Below are 19239 nucleotides of genomic sequence, written 5' to 3'. Positions count from 1 at the left end.
CTGAATAGCCAGGCTTACCAATGTGCACCTTCATGTCATCCCTAATGGCAACTCTCAGAGGCTGAAAATCAGTGTTTTAGGGAAATTCACTCACCACTTGGTTCAAGGAAGGTCACAGGGGAGCTCCCGGTGTTTAAAGAGGAACTAAGAGGAAGTGCTGGGGGGTCTGACCTAGGGATTACAGCCCTGCCCCACTCCCTCACTTCCCTGAACAACCCCAACCCCCACACCAACGCGTTGTCACATACCCTTAGCGCACACAACACCTCTCGCACACTCAGTCTTCAGCTTAGATATGCTGCCACCAGGCGGTGACTGTGTGTCTCTGCCACTATGCTTTCCGCTGTGCTTCTTCTGACGTGGAGGTTTAAACCGTCTGCTTCCAAGCCTCGCTGCGTAAGAACTGTCTTTATCAAGGATAAAATAATGCAATCGCTGGATGAAATCGGAGCACCCCTTGTTACCTGTTTCCACCGAGCCCTAACTCGTTTGCTCCGTTGTTGTGCCCCCCATCCTTGCCTTTGAGGGTGGATTGTGGTCCTCATGTCCTTTTGTTAGCTTCACCCAAGGCCTCTGCTCTGGAAACCTAGGAGCTAGTGCCTGGAAGTCCTGGTCCAGTCTGTTTCCAGGGCAACCCGCTGGCGGGTTATAGCTTTGCTTATTTACATATCTCCGAGGCTCACTTTCCTCCAGGAGAGGACGGAGTAAGGCACAACATTTTGCTGCTGGGAACTGCGGGCTCCACAATCCTAGAGCAGCTCTCTGTTGTCTAGAATTAAACTTTTCTCTTGACCCCTGACCTTCTCAGGATCTGCCCCAGCCTAGGTTTGCATATGGCAGCCCGCACACTGCTGTAGCCGCAGTCATCTTACTGGCTTTCCTCAGCAACTCCCTCGTAGTAACTGACCTTGTGACAGATCATCTCTACTTTGTGGTTTCTTTTACATGAGCTCTTTGACTTTACAGTCCCTGCTAAGGGCCAGGTTCCGTCTGAGCTGGGGCACAGCTGGGCGTTGTGATCAACCCTGCAGCCAGGCCTTCAGGTCTCACTCTAAGCAAAGTCTTATGGGTGGGCTTCTGAGACATGCCTTATGTCCTATCAACACCATTTTCTCTCCCTTCCTGCAGCTGCAGAGGCTCTGTCATCCCCTTGGTGACCTGTTGAGTAGAGCCTGGCACTACTACAGAGTCATTAATTCTGGGTACAGGGTCAGATAGGTATCATCTAGGGGTCAGGTGAAGACACTGCACTTCCTGACCTCTGCTTTGTGAAAACACTGGAATGAGATAAAATTCTCTACCACCAACAGCCTCACTCCCCTTCGGGCCCACACAGCCTACCAACCGTGCTCCTCTTTCTGCACTGCACACAGACCACCTTGGGCTGTCATTAATTATATGTCTCTCTGATTATGAGCCCCCGGCTTTAATAAGAAGAACGACTTACAGCTTCGTGTCCTCCCCCAGCACCCAGCCCAGTGCTGTGCATAGGATGGGCTCAGCCAATAGAGGTACTAGAAAATAAGATGTAATTCCAGACTTTGGAAGTTCAAGTGCAGATTAGCTTGTCCACATTCTAATACAGTAGTATTTTCTTTTTGACAGGTGTTGTGAGATATCTATTAGGTACTGCCAAATGCAGAACCCCAGGGGGTCATAACTCCCTGGCAGCTCCAGGCTGCCTTTTATTTCATGTCAACATATATTGTGCTAGTTCTTCTGCCTAAGTTGCCCGCCTTTTTCCTCTGCCTGAGTAATGCCTAGACTCCTTCGCAAAGCCCAAACTCTGCCATGACGCATGCTTTCTCTTTGTAAGTTTTTTTTTTTAAACCTACTCACTCATACAACAAATCCTTATCAAATCTGTCCTGTGTGTAAGGGACATGGTGCCGGGTGATAAACAACCAGTGAATAAATTATCATATTCCCTGCCTTCCAGAGTCCATGTTCCATGGACCCCACATTCTGTAGATCTGCTCCTGCACGACAGGGCTGCTTTTCCCCCCATGTGTAAAGTCACAGGCTGGACTTGTCCCACCTTTTCACCTGGACATCTCTGCCCCGTTTTCCTCATTGCTAACGCCAGACATCACTCCCCCAGTCCTCTGATTTCAGATTCCTATGTGTCTGTCCTTCTTTCCTTCCTTCCTTCCTTCCTTCCTTCCTTCCTTCCTTCCTTCCTTCCTTCCTTCCTTCCTGGGTGTCCTCTTTCCTTCCTTCTCCCCTTCTTATCGCTTCTCCACCCGCACATGAAAAGTTGGGCTTTTACGTTGATGTCATCAGTCACCTATCCTACCCAGGGACAGATGGGACCAGCAAGGCTCCAAGTTTTCTTCAGGTCCTACCTTGTGCTCCCTGCACCGAGACTCCTTGTTTGGCCATACTTCCTGGAGGGTAGAAGAGGGGTCTTGTTGGCTTTTAGGGCTGGAGAGCTTTTCTGGGCTAATCTTTGAGTAGCTGGTATTTTCCTGGCTTTATGTTGCATTGGTGTGTAATCTGGATGGAATCAGTGTCCCCTCCAGCTAAGTGACCCAGACCAAGGTTCTGTCCCAAGAGGCGAATCTCGCAGGTTTCTTTGGGAATTTGTGACGCCGTTAATTAAGCACCAGCCCAGATGTTATGTCACCTTGAATGCAAGCTTCTCGCATGCCAGAAATGGATCCTTCGTGATCAACTCCCCAGCATCTGTTGTGAGCCTGCAGCGGCTCTTCCAGGAGGAGGCTGCGACCCGTATTGCTTTCTTCTTACTTTTCCTCTGTCGAAATGGAAGGACTTTGCACTTTCCTGACACATTTCAGTTTATTTTTAACTGACAAGTGTTGAAGGCGAAGTGCTTGGCATCTGAATTACAGACCTTGAATATCCTGGAATACAAGGATGTATTATTCTGCTGCTTTACCCCATCCCCTGTGTCTGTTTCACCAAATCCCTTTGCCCACAGAATCCCCTGCATTTTGGGTCACTTCGGTGCTACTTGCTGTCCACCTGGCTTCTGGGTACAATGGGTTTTCAGATTTGCAGCCTGGTGTCCTACCACTTGTGACTGCCAAGCAAGTGGGCACCGTTTACTATTACAAATGCAGTACCTGCCAGGATTATTGCCTGATATTGGTATGGCAAGATATGCTTTTAAAATAATGTATGCCAGTGCCGGCTGGCCACTCTCCGGTGCCTGGTGCTGTGTTGAGAAGGGTTTGGGGACACAGAGAATGCTGTCATTAATGGTGTCTACCATAGATACAGAACAGGGCACGGAGGCCTATATACGCATCTGTCATCCATGCTCAAACTGAAAGATTTATATGTTCAATTAAGTTTAAGGAGAACCTCCTCATTTAGAATGGAAAAGGAGAGAAAATCTTTTCCCGGAACTTCACTTAAGGGATATACGCATCCTGACACGGCAAAAGCCCATGGGAGACAAGGTTGCCTGGTCTGTGCAAGCACAATGGACTACCTTCAGTGCGGCACAATCCTAGTCCCCTCACCAGCTCTACATGGGGAGAAGGTCACAGCAGCCTGGGAGGCAGAGTAATGCTACCAGTGTGTGTCTGTGTCTTGTTGACTTGCGCAGAGGGGAATCAGGTTTTTAGGCAGAATTAAGCTTGCTAACCAGCTGCCCTTGAGACCAGGAAGCTAGCCTGGTATAACTACGAATGTAAAGGAGGGGACCAGAGGACAGAAGAGATAGATGGCACCATGGGAGAGGCTTGAGAAAGCCAAGGTTTCTGTCTGGCTTTGAAAATAGAGGGAGAGGGCCTGGTGCCCAGGCATGTGGACAACCCGGACCCTGGGGAGGGAAAGGAAATGAATTCTCTGGTAGAGCTCCTGCAGAGGAACGTGGCAGCTAAAACCTTGATTTTGGCCAGCAGGACCCACCTGGACTTCTGAACCACAGAACTGTAGGACAATGCTTTCGTGTCCTGTGAGTGGCAGTTTGTCTCAGTTGCCTCAGAGTGAAGTTGCCTCAGAGTAATCACGGCATCTAGGAACACGGTGTCCCACCCTGGTTCTGTGCGTTCATAGGCCTTGTCTTAGCTCTCACAGCCGTCCTGTGACCAGGCCCTGTGGTTTGTCCCCACTTTGCAGATGGAACACGGCAGATTACCTGTTTCCGTTAACCTGCCTAAGGACTTAGAACTAGGGAGAGCCGGAGGTGGGATTTAAACATAAATCTTTAGGATAGCAGAGGCCGTTCACAACGCCTCTGTCTTGATGCCCGGCAGACAGTCTTCCCAGCCCCCATCGCTCACTGGGTTTCTCAGCTGCTGCCTTTCTTTCTCTGACTTAGCTTTATCTCCTAAATGCAGACTGTTTGGCTGGCTCCCGCCCTTTACTGCTCTGTCCTGGGGCTGTACACTGGGGCCAGCATGAGCTGTATAGCGCCACCTAGCAGGCACTACCCAGCCCTCTAATGTGAGAGAAGCAGGGCATTTGGGTGTTCTGGGACCTTAACGAAGAAAATGTGCGGCAAGCCAAGTCAGATTTCCACACATGGTCCTATTGCAAGGAGTGGCATGTTTTATTTAGACCTTACTCATGCCTTACGTATAGTTAACTATAAGAAGGCTGTGTGTCTCAACAAGGCAAATTTAAAATATGATGTTTGAGATCATGGATGAGAATTCAAAGACTGTGAGAATTCGAACTCGTTTTGAAGGCAGAAGACATGTATGAAAGCAAACTTACTCTTAAAAAAAAAAAAGACAAACATGGGGTAGGAAATAGCTCGGTGGTAGAATGCTTGCCTATCATGCATGAAGCCCTAGGTTCAAGTACCAGCATTTCAATAAAAAGGCAAGAGGCAAGAATAGGCAAATGGGTCATATCAAATTGAGGAGTTTCTATAAGAAAAACAAGATTAAAGAGAAAATCCATGGGATGGGGCTGAGTGTTCATCTGATGGAAGTTTAGTGTCCAGGGGACTGGAGACGTGCTCAGTGGGTAAGAACACTGGTCCTTCAGAGGACCTCAGTTTGGTTGTCAATGCCCACAGGTGGCTCACAACCTTCTGTGATTCCAGCTCTGGGGAATCCAATGGCCTCTTCTGGCACTGGGCACACATGTGCACTCTCCAAGACACACGTATGCAATAAACAAAAATAAAATCTTTGAAAACATTAGATCTAGGTGTGGTGCTGCACACCTCTAATTTCGGCATTTGGGAGACAGAGGCAGGTGGATATCTGTGGGTTCAGGCTCAATGCAGTCTGCATAGTGAGCTGCAGCACAGACATGGAGAGACCCTGTATCAAAACAACAACAAAAGGGGCAGGGGAGGGAGGCAGGCTAGAGAGATGGCTCAGTGGTTAAGAGCACTGGCTGCTCTTCCAGAGGTCCTGAGTTCAATTCCCAGCAACCACATGTGGCTCACAACCATCTGTAATGGGATCCGATGACATCTTCTAGTGTGTCTGAAGACAGCTACAGTGTACTCACATATATAAAATAAATAAATAAATCTTTTAAAAAAAGAAAAAATAGTGTTCAAAACACATGAACAATTCAGGTAACAGTAGAAAAAATTGAAACTGATCAGAAATTAATAATATAGACTTTTAATTAATAATTAGACTTTTCTTTTTAGAAATATGCAAATCGCCAGCAAATATATGGAAATGTTCAACAAGGCTCACCAGGGAAATGCAAATAGAAACCACAATGAGATAGCATTTCAGTCCAGTTAGAGTGGCTATGATAAAAATTTTTTAAAAATCAACAAAAAACATTGGCCCGGATTCAGAGAAAGGGGAACTCTCAGACACTGTTAGGATAGCCATTATGGAAACTAGTGTGGAAATTTCTCAAGAAATAGACATAACCCAGCAGCCCCACTTCTGGACAGAGACTGCCAATGGAAATGAGATCAGATTGTGGTTGTGGAAGCAGACATCTGTGTTCTCATGTTGACTGTTACCAAGGTCTAAATGGACTGAGGTACTCATCCTTGAACGGGCAGAAAAAGAAAGTGGGGTACATCACACGGTGGAATGTGCACCCATAAAAAGTTATCTTGCCATTTGTGTTCACATGGCTGGGAACGAAGGACACTATACTAGATGAAATAATCAAACAACAAAACGAGAATGAGCACTGAAATGCAGTTATAAGGGACACAAATTCTGCCACTCTGGTCAGTAAGATGCTTACAGTTCATAAATTTTATAGAGAACTAAAAGAAGTGCAGGGATCTTCAAACAAAGACACAATAACGGTTTGAAGAGGTGGAATTTTAATTAACCTGATTTTCACCATAAATATATATCAGATCATCATTGTGTGAGCTGAGAGTGGTGTAATTCCAGCCCATGGGAGATGGGGACTGGAGGACCGGACATTCAAGGTTATCTGCTACATTGTACGCTCAATCTGTTACATTGTACGTTCAACGTCAGCCCAGGCTTCTTGAAACCTAAAACCACCACCACCAAGTAAGAGGCCAGATGGCTCAACTGTTAAAAGCCTGTGTTGCTCTTTCAGAGGTTCTCAGTTCTGTTCTCAGCATCTTTGTAGACAGCTCACAGCTACCTGTAACTCCAGCTCCAGGAGATCTGACGCCCTCTTCTGGCCTCTGTGGCACTCATCCACATATGACACACACATGCACTCACCAGGCATGCATGCATGCACGTACTCCTGCCAATAAAAATAATTAATGATAATAAAAATAATAGCAATAATAAATAAAAATAAACCTAAAAAAACAAACCTTAACAAATAGTAAATCAGAGAGATGGCTCAGCTGTTAAAGGTTCACAACCAAGGTAATAAAAATCAGTCTTAAAAAATTATCATGATATACCACATAAAGATATATAAACTATAGTGCCATTTTCCCCCAAATTCAATCCCTAATGCTATAAAAATTATTTTTTGTGATACTGGAAATTAAAAAAAATCAGTTTTATGCACATTAGGCAGGCTATCTGTTAGTGAGCTGCATACCAAACCCTTAGACATTCTTAACGTGTAAATAGAGTCTCCTGTTTTGAAATTTTTCTTTGCTGGGTATAGGATTTAATAACAAAAATAACGGAAACGGTCATCTAGCCCTTCATTCTCCTAGGCACTGTGCCATGTTCTTGGAAGGCTTCTCAGGTGAGCTGTGCAGTCGCCATCCCCGTTTACTACTGACAGGAAAAGAGAAGCTGAGTGAATTGAAGTGAGTGGACCCAGGATAGCGATGGGCAAAGTTAATAGAAACACTTTTCATTTCCCTTTCTGCATAAGAATTTGACCTTTGTTTGACTTCCTAGCTTTGTTACCCTGGTAACCTGATAAGAGCCAAATGTCAACTGTGTTTCTAGGCAACATTACCTAGGATGAGAATGACTCGTGATTGGTCACATATCTGGATGTGGGAGGAGCTGTAAGCTGCAGTGAATACCAGCGAAGGACCCGTGTTCTGAGTCTCGGCGTGGGGGATGGGGGATGGGGGATGGGGCGGTGGAGGGGTGGTGGCGGTGGTGGTGGGCGTGTCTGTTGTGGGGACCCGGGAAGCTGCACCTCTGGATTAGTGATAAGAAGTGTGCTTTTGTAGGAACAGCCTTTCTCCAGGGTAGTTCCCGCCTCTGTCTGCTGTAGTTCGCATTTCCTAGAACCCCGCTTCATGTCGGCTTTCCTGCCTCTGTGATCCTGACCCGTGCCAAGCAAAGTCATCCTGTGGGTGTGAATGTTCTACTGGAGCAGCGGTTCTCAACCTTTCTAACGCCGCAGCTCTTTAACACAGTTCCTCACGCTGTGCCTGTGCCCACCCCCAGCCATAAAACTATTTTGTTGCTACTTTTGTAGTGTAGTTTTGCTATGTTTACAAATCACAATGTGAAGATCTGATACACGGGATATCTACTATGCAAAAGTCCCAAAAGTGTGGAGATGCACAGGTTGAGAACCACTGCCCTAGACCTTGAAAGACTAGTTAGTGTTGGGTTCCTGGCATGATGTTAATACAAGCAAAGGAAGGAAGGAGTGGAAGAAACAAGATAGGCGTGCGTGCGCTGTGATCTGATACCCAAGCTTCCAGCTGCCCTGCTCAACTGTCAGGGAGGCTAAAGAGGCTGACACTTGGCAAAGCCTAGTTTTTCAGCTTCCAATGTCGGACTCTTAAGGATCAATGAAAGCACGAATATAAAGACTATAAAGTAAAACAAATTTGATTTCGTTGGTCCTACCTCCATCATTCTACCCATGTAGGCCTGCTCTGCCCTGGGAAGGTGCTTATCTTGAGGAGCAGGGCTCGGCAGAGGGTCCTCTCCATGTGTCATGCTTGCTTGCTTTTGCTGCTGAAGTCACCTCTCTGTCCATTTACTCCTCTCCTTACAAAGATTTTTATTTTACAGCTGGTGTTCTAGCTTAGTTGTGAGCACCCAGCTTAGCAGGGAGCACCCAGCTTAGCGGGGAGCACCCAGCTCAGTGGGGAGCACCCTGCTATGATATGCAAGCCCCTTGGGAAGCACATGCATTCCTTTCTCCACATTGTCTAACATTAGCATCTTGTTCAGGTTTCTCTGATTCCTGCCATCCATTCTCTTCCCTTTCACAGTCCCATCAGCTCTTGTGACCCACAGATTGTCCCTCAGTCCCTTCCAGTTTGGGATGGTTCTCAGGCTTTCTCAGTCCCGATACTCTTGAAGAGGACCTATACTTGTTGATAACTTTAAGCCCTCAATTTGGATGCGCCATGTTTCCTATGATTGATCTGGGGTTATGAAATTATTATGATTCGGGAGATAATATGCTAACACAGACAGCATCATAACATTCATTTATTTTTTACAATAGGGAAAAGTCCTTAAAATGTAAAAAGGGATCAGTGGGATGACTTTGTCCACTACTTATCGTAGAAAACCACTGAGTCTTAATTACTTATATTTCCTTGCAACAGGGTGTGTGTGTGTGTGTGTGTGTGTGTGTGTGTGTGTGTATGATTCATGTGTGTGTGTGTGCAAATATAAAAGTAAACCTTCACTTTGCCTCCTAAAGGTAACATAGTAATTAAAATATCATTGCGAATATTTGGATTCTTTTTTGTTCTCTCTATGTAGCTCTGGCTGTCCTGGAACTTATTACATAGACTAGGCTACCCTTGAACTCACCAAGCTCTGCCTGCATCTACTGATTCATTTGATACAACAGGATTCCAGTAAAACACACACACACACAAACACACACACACACACACACACACACACACACACACACACACACACACACACACACACACAGGTTAAAAACTTAAGTATTGTGATCCTGGCTACAGCCCTCTGTTGGCTGTCTGGAACCCAGTCATCCTTGCTCCTTCCTCAGCACTGTCAGGAATTCTACAGCACTTTCATGCTGGCTGCATATTTATTAATTCATAGGCAGCTTGCAGCACTGTGCTATCGGTCTCCAAGGCTGTAGCTATTACTGTGTGTACTCACTTGTATCTAACGTCAGCACTTACTACGTGTTGGAACTCTTAAGTTTGTTGGTAGATTTACCTCCAGTACATTATATATATCTTTTTAAATTTATTTTATGTATATGAGTACACTGTTGCTGTCTTCAGACATCACCAGAAGAGGGCATCAGATCTCATTACATGGTTGTGAGCCACCATGTGGTTGCTGGGAATTGAACGCAGGACCTCTGGAAGAGCAGTCTGTGCTCTTAACCACTGATCCACCTCTCCAGTCCTCTTCTTTTTTTTTTTAACTGCTACATAATCTTTCATTGTTTGAACAAATCATAATTTGTTTGTTCCCTATTGTTTCTGTGCCCATTTTTGATGTAATAAGCAACACTGAAGTGTGTCGTTTTGAAGTATGTATTTTAAACCTATTCTTTCAACACACATGAACATATCTGTGTCTTTGGAGACCTGTGATGTGACCCAAGAAGATGTTTGTGGTGTTGTGGCTGTCACTTTTCTTAATGCTCTACACTTACTAGATGGTGGATGGAATGAAGGAAGGTTGGATGAGAGGGAGGAAGAGGGGGAGGTAGGGGGAGGAAAGGTAAGTGCAGGAATCTCTCTAACGCTACCAAACCTCCCAATTCCTTCTGTGAATCAACTTGCCTCCATGGAAGAACAGCACATCAACTCTGTCTCGTTTTCCTTCCAGATGTCGAAATGCTTCAAGCCAGTGCAGGTAACCCTGTCTCTGGAGAAAGTTTCTCTCGGCCCACTAAGGACTCGATGATCCGCAAGTTTCTAGAAGGTAAGTTGTTGCTGATCAGGGAAGCGGAAACTCTGGTGCTCAAGGGACAGGTTGGCACAAACATGACATATGGTGACTAGAGGCTCTCCACCTCTCTCCACACCTGCCCTGATCTTCCCCATTCACCAGTTAAAGACAGGCCAGAGGTTCCCATAACTGGAGCCATTCATTACACCAAGTCAGTTGTTCCCAAGAAGACCTCACTCAACTTACATGCCTGTTTTTATTTGACAAAAATTAACTAAATACCTACAATGTGTAGAAAACAATGTTCTGGATATTGGGACTGGCAACCCAAAGAAAAACAAGATGTGACCCCACAGGAGCCTTGGCTTTCTGCTACAGGATGGGAATATGCACCCTCTTTGCCAAACAGAGGCAACATTGCAGTGGTTAAGAGCGTAGCCCCCAACTGCTCCCTGACTTCTTCAGTTACCCAGAATGCCTCAGACAAGATATCCATCTCCTCAGTCTCCTCAGCTGTGAAGTGAGATGGGTGTGGCCAGAGCATCGGGAGAGTGAGTTCCGCCTGCTGCACTAAGGAGGCAGGTGGCAGTGAGAGTCAAGCAAGTTGCAGTGACAGTGAGCTTCATCCAGGACCAGGCACGGTTGACAAAGGGTTGTAATCATGGCCGTCATTATTATTACAGATGCTTTCAGAGGTACAAGGTGTTACACTGTGTGAGTGACTGCTTCCCTCTGCCCAGTCGTTTAGGGTTATGGCGGAAAGTCTCTAGAGCAGCGTAGGCAAACCGCAGCCTGACCCGCTAATAAAGTTTTATGAGAATTCACCATGCCCGTTCATTTGCTGTTATTTATGGCCGCTTGCACGTTCCTGGTACAGGCTTGAGTGACAGATAAAACTGGAATCATTCTCAATCCCTCTAGTTCTCTGTGTCTACCTCACATGAGTCTAGAAGCATCTCTTGGCATTCTGCAGCTCTGAAGCCTTTTGGTGGTGAGAGGGGGAACTACAGGTCTGCTGTCTGTGACTGAGAGGAGGGAGGCATGGGTGGATATAAGGCTAAGACAGGTGGCCTGGGTCCAGCTGTGATGGCCCTCATTCCACGCATGTGGCCTTCAGACAGTCAGTCACCAGTAACGTTATAAAGAGTTCCAGGCAGGATTAACTTTCTGCCCCCAATGATACTCGGAGCCCAGCCCAGAGCAGTACCTGGCTAAACTGTTTGTTTAAATGATTAGTTATTCACTTCAAATGGCATAATTGAATCATGATGGGAGAGACTGAGAGAGGGGTCAGAATTCATCCTGTCAAAGGTCCAGCAGCTCAGACTGAGTTCCTCTGAGGTGATCCTGGGCCGCAGGTAACTTGCTTCCTGTCACTCGGCTTTCTTGCTTCCCTAGTGTATTTTCTTTCTAGGGAACCTGGCAGCTTGGACAGGACTGGGTATTTTCCTGAAAATTATTCCTGTTTGGTCAGCAGAAGCCAAGGAAATGGTTCTGACTATCTGTGGGTGCTGACAGGGTAGGGGAGGGTGTCACAGGACTCCTAATAATACACAGCTTCCCAGAAGAAGTCTTCCTTACAAATGCCCTGCCTGAACATTGATGTGGCTAAGGAAGTAAATCCTATGTAAATCTCTTCTCCATGTCTGCCCCTCTCACAGCCTCTGAAGCCAGCACACTTTCTCTTTCTGTAGAAGGCAGACCTCTGCCTGCCCTCACACTGTAGTAGTTCCAAGCTTTCCCTGGAGTTCCCCAGAGTCTGCCCAGGTCAGGAAACTACCGGGAGGGGAGACAGGCTGCAACTCTGCCACGTGGATCTCTGCTTGGTTCACGTTTCACACAGAGTTTATTTGTCCCTCCATTCTAAGGAAGTGACCAAACGTGTATGGTATAAAAGGATCTGCATTTGCCACTAGGTCAATGTGGAGGGCCAGGGTCAGGGCCTTCCCTCTGCAGCTGACAGACAAGAGAGGGAGAGAGGCAGGGAGTCCCCATTATGTCAGGGCCAAGGAGCAAAGGATCGAAACACAGGGGGCATAAACAGCAGTTCAGTTCAAGACTGGGTGGACAGTAGGGCCTCTCTGGGGGAGGTCATGGTGTGACTGAGACTTAGCAGAGCGGGGCTTGGCCAGGCACAAGGGGGCATGAGGAAGACTCTAAGCTGAGGGGCAGCCTTCCCAAATCGGGATGAAGAACTGAGGTAGAGCCAGTGTGTTTAGAGACAGTGAATGACAAGTGTTCTGATAGCCACTCTTGCTCTGTGGGGTTTTTGGCAGCTCCACCAGGATACTTCACTTTGTTATGGTTGGACAGCCTGTCAGAGTTCCCTTCTCCACTTGTGTAAAGCATTAAGCATATACAGGAAACTTGCATTGAGGGCAGAGCCCAGGAACTCGTGTTTTCTAATGAGTAGGGATCGGTCTGGCCAATCCTCAGGACACATGACACCAAGAAGCCAAAAGCAACCTCTGAGTGACTTGGAAAAGATGCAATGAAAATGGGGTTCCCAGTCAGTCTCGGAGTTGTGACCTCCAAAGGAAGGAGACCCGAGGCCTATTCCTGTACCCATGCAGGCATTGGAAGCAGATTTGTTGACCGAATGGTGTCGATCAAAGGAGCAGATCACTGTAGGGAACACAGGGGTTGTGGGGTGCTGGTGGGCAGACGAGGGATGCAAACTTCTCTCCTCGGTGATTTTGTTTAATTGGGGGGCAGTGTGAGGGTGTGAGAAACAGGAGAGAGTTGGGGGGAAAGGATAGCTGTTCAGTCAGTTTTTCTGGGTACCAGCCTGGCTCTCAGGGTCTTTGGACATGTTTAAATCCTCAAAGCTTCAGGTTTCTTTTTTTTTTTTCTCCATGTGGAAACTGAGGTCACTGGTAGTCACAACTCAACAGGTTTATTAAAAACCAGATGAAAGAATCATGCAGAAAAATGAACTGAGAGCCGTGCTCAGCAAAGAGGAGTCAGACTCTGTAGCCATTGTTGGGAGGACAAGGAGATGCTGAAGGAGTTGGTAATGAGAATTCAGGGCATTATTTCAGTGCAGCACAGACACTAGGAAGTGATTCCTCTGGTTCCCCAGGCTTTGGAGCAAGGAATCCGATTCTCCCTTAACTATGCTGAGACAAGTAACAGGATTCTAGTTGTAAGATCAAGGCAACCAAGCCAGTGGCTCCTGCCCTGGGCCGGGTGGGTGGCCAGCGAAGGAGACCTAGGTGTTCTCGTGGTTGCTTTCATGGGTTCTGAGCAAATGGTGCAGGAGATGTCTCAAGGGAAGCCTTCGGCCACAGGTTGTTACTTTGACAACAGAGAACGTGAGCTTGGTCTTGCAACCTGCAGGTAGGCAATTTCCTGGACCACTGTTCTCTGTGTTTTAGGTAACAGTATGAAGCTGGCCAGTTTGGAGAGAGAGCAGCACCCTCCCCACGGGGAAGAACTCTATCACACAGTGGAGGAAGATGAGACCTTCTCTGTGGACCTGGCCAACAGGCCCCCTGTCCCCGTGCCCAGGCCAGAGACCAGCACTCCTGGCCCTCACCCACTACCTGACAATGAGCCATACATTTCTAAAGGTAAGTGTGACCCAGGGTGACGCTCAGTGGGGTGGGAGTGGGGCTTCTGAGAGCCTCTGCAGGATTGTCCCGGTTCCCTGGCTTCCTGAAAATGTTGTTCAGACTGTCTCCAGCCAGGGCAATAGATCATAGATCATAGGTTATAACAAACTCTGGCACTAGACCAGGGACAATGGTTAGATTCCTTGCCGCGTTCCTGGAAGCATTCACGTACAATTGTAAAGTCAGAGGTAAATGAGAACCTCATATATTTCTATCCCATAACCTGTCCTGTCATCACCGTTCATCATTTTAATGGCTGGCACTTGTTGAGATCCGCCAGGAATATTCTTTGCACTTTTTTTTTTTTTTTTTACAATAACCTTTCAGGTAAGGGCCATGATCCCCATTTTATGGTTGGGAAATGGAAGATCGAAAGGCCAGTTACAATGCAGCAGGGCCAGTGCTTGGCCCCAGGGACCCTAACTCCACAGTCGACATTTCAGCCACTAAATCAGACTGTCTGCTCACCCATGTTAATAAAAGCTGGCAAGCGTTTAGCTTGACCTCTTCATCATTTTCCCCGCGACACCAGTTAGAGATTGAAGGCACAGTTATTACACTTCAGGACTCGATTTTATTAATACGGTTGTATGCTCAGTAATGAGCAAAATTGCGGGCTCTGCACTCACTCCCGACCTGCCTCTATTTGCTTTTGTTCGAGACAGGATTTCCCCATGTATCCCTGGCTGCCCTGAAACTTGCTCTGTACGCTGGGCTGGCCAGGAACTCACAGAGATCCTTCTGCCTCCGCCTCCCAAGCGGTGGGATTGCAGACGTGCACCGAGACCACCCGCTGTCATTCACTTTTAACGCATGTATCGTGGAAGGTGTGACAAGGCAGGTGGCACCCAGCCAGAGCCTCAAGTGACTGGGTTGGGGCTGCCAGATAAAATGTAGGATGTACAGTTAGCTCCGAATTTCATATAAGCAGCGACTACATTTCCAATGCTCCTGTGTTCCAAGTGGCCAACTTCTTTGGTTTTGGTTTGGTTTTACTCAGTCCAGCAACCCTACGTTGGGCTGTAGCACAACTGTGGGGAGTTCCGGGTCACCGAGGTTTGTCATCTCCTTCGGAAGCATCTCCGTTGGCCCGTCCAGATATTGCCCACTGGCTCACCCACCCCACCACACCCCCTTAGTGGACGGCCATGTCTTATCCTGAGGGCTTTCTCTGATACTTGGTGCTTCGTTGCCCTCTTTCGGGGCAGACTGAAAGCCTCAGGGAACTGGCGGGCCACTGTTCAAGCCGTGAATGACGGGAGGTGACAGATGAGTATCCCACCTTGCCTGCTGTTGTTGGGAGAACTCCAAACTGCACGGTGTGCATTCACCGAGTTGTGCAGTGGTAACTCGCTTGACAACCCATCCTATATGGCTTCACCCCCTTCCGGTCTCACCTCCATCATCTCCTGCGGTAGTTAACCCCTTCATTGTTGTGACAAGGCAACTTAGATAAGAAGAGGTTTTCCCATAGCTCTGGGTTTAAGGGTCCATTCCATCACAGCCAGGGAGGGGACAGAGCAGCATGAAGAGTGCCAGCTGCGGTGGCAGGAGCATGAGGTAGCTGGCCGCGTATCTACAGTTAGGAAACCGAGATTAATTCACTGTTTAACTCATCAGTTCAGCTCTATTTCTCTCTTGTATTCACCCTGGGATACCAGCTTCCGGGATGGCGCCACCCACATTCATTGTGGGTCTTCCCTCCTCTGGTTAAACCTTTCTGGAGACGCCCTCACGGGCACACCTAGAGATGTGTTTCCTTGGTGATTCTAAATCCAGCCAGGTGGACAGTGAGGCATAGCTGTCGCACTTCCCAGACATACGCTAGCAACCAAGTCCTTGCTTCAGTGCCAGCGTCCGAGCCCACAAACACACACTGGTGATTCCTAAAGGGGAGAGGAGGTGGTAACTCATCGCAGAGAGGCATCGGAGACGGGCAATATGGCGGCAGGGGCAGTGGCTTGGAAGAGATTCATCTCTTGTAAAATTAATTATTGTATTATAAATATAAACAGAGAATTAATCCGGCAGCTGTATTTCTTTACCTTTGCTAGTCCCAATAGCCACACAGAGAGACCTCAATATTTAGGCAGTGTTGGTTTATATTAACCTCCTATGCTAATCTGGCTACACCCCCCCAAACTCATAATAATTACATATTATTACCAATCTGGCTCTTTGGGCTTCAGATGTCCCCCACCCCTACCCCCTGATGTCTTCTCTGCCTCCTTGTGGCTGATCTGAATCTTCCTCTCTCCCCACTCCTGCCTGGTATAAAGATTTCCCCCTATTCTCTCTTCTGCCCAGCCATTGGGTGATCAGCATTTATTGACAAGGCAGGGAATAAATGGTGAGAATTATTTACCCAAGTTTGAGGCAGGAGATTCTAGACATAAGGATTACAGTGCCGTGTCCAGATTGAAACAAGATAGAGGGGCAGAGAAATCAGTATTTGAACAACACAAAGATAACCTTTATACAGTGCACACAAACATGCCTACAATCCCCCACTTCTTTCTGCCCAGCACAGGGCATGGGACAAGTCACCTTACCCATTTGGGCTTTAGTTTCCTTATCTATAAATGGCTGTTACGATGGTGTGCATCTACACTGATACATGTCACGGCGAATGACGACAGTATTCTGCTACAACTTTGTTCTGAGGGTCTGATGAAATACGACATAAGGAAGTACCTTTAAACCGTGAGACACTGAAGGGCCGTCACTTGGGCTAGTCATCGTGACATCACCACCCCACTGGCGTCCATCTCAAAGCCTAGGAATGAATCATGCTAATAAAAGCTAATGGTGCATGTTTACACGCACCAGGCTGTGTTTCAAGCACTTGCTCTGTACTGGCCCTTAATTCCCATGACAACCCAATGTTTATAGTCTTCATTCTACATGAGAAACAGAACCATGGAGAAAGTCAAGCTTTTCACCCAAGGTCATACAACACATGAGTGGCAGGGCTGGGATTTGAACTGAGGGAGTCCTCTTCAGAGCCCAGGGAGCTACCACCTACAGAACGGTTCACTTTCCTGATCTCCTCTGTTGTCCTATGCCTGTTCCCCACCACTGGCCTCATCTTGATCCCTCCAGAAGGAAACCTTTGACCTGTTCTACTGGCTAGAGTTCTGCTTTAGAACACGGGTTGGCCTACTTGGAGTTCGCTAGCTGCAGGGTCTCCACAGATGCTTCTGTTTGGGGATCCTGACACACTTCTTTCTTTGTGTAGGCTTTCCCTCCCTCCCTCCCTCCCTCCCTCCCTCCCTCCCTCCTTCCCTCCCTCCCTCCCTCCCTCTTCACCCCCTCTTCCCTTCCTTGTGTGTAGTCTGTGACAGCTCATGTGTTTGCTTGGATGCTCTTGGAGCTAAAGCTTGATGCTGGAGAGCAGTCCTCAACTGTTCAGCTGTTGACCAGCAAGCTCCAGGACTCTGCGTGTCTCCAACCTCCAACTCCCCAGTACTGGAATATAGATGTGGGCCACCATACCCAGCATGCATGTGGGTGCTGGGGAATCTCATGCTTGCACAGCCAATGTTTTACCAGTTTAGCCATCTCTTTAGCCCCTATACCCCCTTTTTTTCTTTTGGTTTTTCAAAACAGGGTCTCACTATGTGGCCCTAGCTGTCCTGAAACTCACTCTGCAGACCCAGTCTGGCCTTGAACTCAGATCCGCCTGCCTCAGCCTCCTGAGTGCTGGGATCAAAAGTGCGCATGACCACCACCACCTACCTGAGTCTAACAATTTTAAACATGCCCTGGACATCTTCTGACTGGCTTGTCTTTAAGCTGGAGAGCCCATGTGTGTGTCTGCTCTGTCTTTATTTGATACTCTCTGTGCTCCCTCTCCCTCTCCCTCTCCGTCTCCCCCCCCCCACCCCACACACTGTTTTCTTCCAGACATTTGTGTACAGTGGTCATGACTACACGTTCATTACTTTCTTTGCACAAGATTAATTGTTTTGTGAGTGTGTGACAGTGTCTCCGGGAAAGAAGTCTTGCCTTCACTCAGAGTATTCTTCTTTTCACAGTTTTTGCAGAAAAAAGTCAGGAACGGGTCGGGAATTTCTATGTTTCTTCAGAGAGCATCAGGAAAGGTAAGCCAGGGCATGTCCTCAACTCTCTGCATACAAGTTGAACTTCCAGGAGGGCTCCTGGAACAAGCGCGGTCAAGCGTGGCATTCACAGGGGAAGATCCAAGTAGTAGCTCGGGGTGATGCCTCAGACTCCCTTACTGAAGGTGAAGGAAGGGGGGAGAGGCTAGGGTACCCTAGATTGTTGCAGAAACCGACCCCACAGAGAGCACTAATAGACAGGAATCCTTATAGAGCGGGGGTTGAGGCTGGTGCCAACGGCATGACAGTAGGCATAGCTCTGTGGTCACCTGTGTGTGGCACAGCCCTCTTGAACTACATGCTGCCCTCGGCTTTACCAGCGCCACCTTGCTTTGTGTGAACTTTGATCAAAGTTACCCCCTTGTAACAACCGGGGTGTCCAGCTTTCCCTAAGACCTTTTAAGGGAATCTGAAAGGCCGTAAGGACTGCTGGCAACCATTGATTAGTTTCCCGATGCTTGGCATAGACATTCTGCATTACCCACTTACAACTGCTTGGAAAACAGCCCCAGTGCGGGGTAAGCGTGTGAAGAGATTCCTCAAAGGCTGGTCACAGGGGAAATCTGGAACACACTCCGTGGACTGAGATATAGGATGTCAAGTTGTCCTCACGTGTCCCAGTGGCTCAATTTGCAAGTAATTTGGGTTGCGGCCTGGAGAGGGGACGGGTGGCCTCCAACCTCCGATGTGGAAAGATGTCCTTTAATCGTGATGAAGTAGAGGTTGGCACAGAACAGCCCAAGGACAACTTGCCGGCATTAAACCTAGTTAATTGCAGCAGTGCCATCGGACCAAGGCGGCAATCTCATTGGCATTTTGTGCCCATCGGCTCAGAGACAGGACTGGGAGAGGCTACCAGGCTGGACTCTTCCTGAGTACTTTTCTGTTCTATGAGGGGCTTTATGTCTAGAGCATCGGTTCTCAGATAGAGAGAGCATTTTGCTCTTCCCCCCCCCCCCCCAGAGGATGCTTAGCAACAATCGGGGACATTTTGGGTTGCTGAATCCAAGAAAGGTCATCCAATAGGTGGTTGCCGGAGACGCTGCCCATCACTCCTAATGCACAGAATGAGACCCCACGATACAAAGTGCTGATCCAGCCCAAAATATCAGCAGTCTCTGGGTGAAGAAACACCACCTTAGATGCCTTCGCAGACAAAGGTCTGTGTGTTCAGCGGACAGCGCTCCTCCCATCCGTGTTGTGGCTTTATCTGCTTGAACGCAATAGGCTTTGAAATTATCAGAGACTCTCCCACCCTGGTCCCCTGTCTCCCCTCCCTCTCTTTGTTCCATATGTCGTTGTTTCTTCTGGGCACGGCAGACCCAGAAGCCTGGA

At 47.7% G+C, this 19239-nt stretch overlaps 1 protein-coding gene across 6 annotated transcripts in view; it reads left to right on the top strand.

Annotated features, from left to right (window-relative positions):
- Pik3ap1 (phosphoinositide-3-kinase adaptor protein 1) overlaps window positions 1-19239 on the top strand; it is a 154115-nt gene that overhangs the window by 107628 nt on the left and 27248 nt on the right. For 5 of the 6 annotated variants that reach the window (NM_001398791.1, XM_063287325.1, XM_063287327.1 and 2 more), the window contains 3 exon segments: window positions 10107-10202; window positions 13547-13741; window positions 17821-17886. In NM_001398791.1, the coding sequence (NP_001385720.1) occupies window positions 10107-10202; window positions 13547-13741; window positions 17821-17886 (357 nt within the window). 6 annotated transcript variants of the gene reach the window in all.

This window comes from Rattus norvegicus, chromosome 1 (genome assembly GCF_036323735.1).
Source record: "Rattus norvegicus strain BN/NHsdMcwi chromosome 1, GRCr8, whole genome shotgun sequence".
NCBI lineage: Eukaryota > Metazoa > Chordata > Mammalia > Rodentia > Muridae > Rattus > Rattus norvegicus.
The sequence above is the reverse complement of the archived record's forward strand: the minus strand, read 5'-3'. Positions and strand labels throughout refer to the sequence as shown.